At 48.1% G+C, this 2310-nt stretch overlaps 1 protein-coding gene across 1 annotated transcript; it reads left to right on the top strand.

The window, feature by feature from the left end:
* Positions 1-321: 321 nt before the first annotated feature.
* LOC307069468 (nucleosome assembly protein 1-like 2) lies at positions 322-1500 on the top strand (the record flags this gene model as incomplete). Its single annotated transcript, XM_079727818.1, has 1 exon — positions 322-1500. The coding sequence occupies one exon, from the start codon at positions 322-324 to the stop codon at positions 1498-1500; it is 1179 nt and encodes a 392-aa protein (XP_079583944.1).
* Positions 1501-2310: the final 810 nt, after the last annotated feature.

Here is a 2310-nt window from a genome sequence, read left to right as displayed (position 1 = left end):
TGGACAAGAGCTTGTCAATCACAGCTACCCAGCAAATAAGGTGAGCTTTGAAGCAAAAAAGTTTAGAGGGTCATCCTCTGAGAAATCGGCTTGAGGCACCTCCTCCTTTTGCTTAGGCAGCTAGTGAGAAAGATCGTTTAGTGGGCTGCTCGGGCTGCAGCCTTAGGCTTGCTCCGGTATTGCACCCGCCTGCCCCTCTGCTGCTTCCTCCCCCTCTGTCCAGCTTCCGTTTCTGCCTCCATCTTAGCCCCCGCCAGTGCCCACGTCTCAACCAACTGCCGTCTACTCCACTTCGGTGAGTCTTTTCCTGTGAAAAAGCTAATGATGGAAGGGCTTGGGGAACAGGGTGCAGCCGGTGAAGAAGGCCCATTAATCGGCGCGGTGGCAGCCGAATCCTCTCCACAGGCCTTGATGGGGTACTCCTTAGACGAGGGCTTTACTGAGAGCCTGCCTCTGGCAGTTAAGTACCGAGTGTACGCTCTCAAAAAGCTTCAGGCCAAATCCGCAGGCCTAGAAGCCAAGTACCTGAGGGAATTTCATTCCATCGAGAGGAAATTTGCCGGCATCTATTGGCCCTTATTGGAAAAGAGACGCCAGATCATCAGTGCGCTCTACGAGCCCACGAAAGAGGAGTGTGAGGTGAAGTCCAAGGCCGAGGACAATGATTATAATGAGGTGGAAGATTATTCTAATGCTCAGATGCAGGGTCCGGAGGAGAATCCGGAGTATGAGGACTTGGAGGAATATTGCGAGGAAGGTTTCGAGGATGTGGAGGTGTTTGGGGAGTATGGAGGAATCGAGGGACATAATGTGGACGAAGAGAAAGAGGAGCCTACAGGGATCCCCGATTTCTGGCTCACAGTTTTAAAGAACGTCGAGGAGATCTCTCCATTGATTCAGAATTATGACGAGCCCATTCTGAAGCTCTTGCGAGACGTGAAAGTCAAGTTTTCAAAACCCGATGAGCCGCTCACCTTCACTCTGGAATTTCACTTTGAACCCAACGACTACTTCACAAATGAGGTGCTGACCAAAACTTATACTCTCAAGTCTAAGCTCCATTACTCTGACCCCCATCCCTTTAGGGGATCTGCGGTGGAGCATTGCATATGCTGCAAGATAGACTGGAAGGAGGGAAGGAATGTCACTGTGCAAGCGGTCCTGAAGAAGCAGAGGCACAGGTTTTGGGGACTGATGCGCACAGTGACCCAGGAATTTCCCCGAGAGTCCTTCTTCAGCTTCTTCAGTGCTCTCCAGTGGGGTCTGGATGCCGATGAAGATGTGGAAGACGTCTTCATTGCTCACAGTTTGCGCACCTTTGTCATCCCTAGAGCTGTGTTGTACTTCACAGGAGAAGCACTTGAGACCGAGCAAGAGGGGGTGATCAGGGAATGTAATGAGCTGGCTTATGACAAAGTCACTCATGAGAACGGGTTGGCTGCTGTTGGGGGTGCTAAAGGCCAAAGCCTGGACCCCCAGGCAGAAGATATTGATCGCTGAAGCAGGGAGGTTGGTGTATGTGAGCCCCCAGGTTAAGAGACTGCCTGTGTTTACAGTAACCAAAACTTAACCATAAGTTACTTACAGTCTTAAAGTGTTGTCTCTTCCTGGTACTCTCAGTATAAAACTATGTCCAAATATATATTTTATTTATTTATTTATTTTTAATGTTTTTTTGTCCTAATATATTTAACAACGCATTCCATCTAGCACTCCAGTAGTGTAAAAATTTTTTTATTTTTATTTATTTATTTTTTATTAATTAATTAATTTATTTATTTTTGCTGTGTTGGGTCTTCGTTACTGTGCTAGGGCTTTCTCTAGTTGTGGCAAGCGGGGGCCACTCTTCATCGCAGTGCGCGGGCCTCTCACTATCGCGGCCTCTCTTGTTGCGGAGCACAGGCTCCAGACGTGCAGGCTCAGTCGTTGTGGCTCACGGGCCTAGTTGCTCCGCAGCATGTGGGATCCTCCCAGCCCAGGGCTCGAACCCGTGTCCCCTGCATTAGCAGGCAGATTCTCAACCACTGCGCCCCCAGGGAAGCCCAGTGTAAAATTTTTAAAGAAATGTAGAAGGCAGTGAATTCTCTAAGCATATGTAAACCTTGCTATTGTGAATTCATGGCTTTTGTCAGGTTGCTGTTGTTGCCGTGAAAAATTACCAGAACTGATAACTGAGATATATGTGTTTGGAGATTTTTTTTTTCCTGGAAAAAGCAAAGCGAGATTGCCTCCGTTCCCCAGCCTTCTTGGTGAATGGGCTTTATTCTGTTTGCACTAACTGTGCCTTCAACTCTTTGTTATAGAAATGCA

The sequence above is a fragment of the Hyperoodon ampullatus genome (assembly GCF_949752795.1).
Source record: "Hyperoodon ampullatus genome assembly, chromosome: X".
NCBI lineage: Eukaryota > Metazoa > Chordata > Mammalia > Artiodactyla > Ziphiidae > Hyperoodon > Hyperoodon ampullatus.
This window is presented reverse-complemented; position numbering and strand designations above follow the sequence as displayed.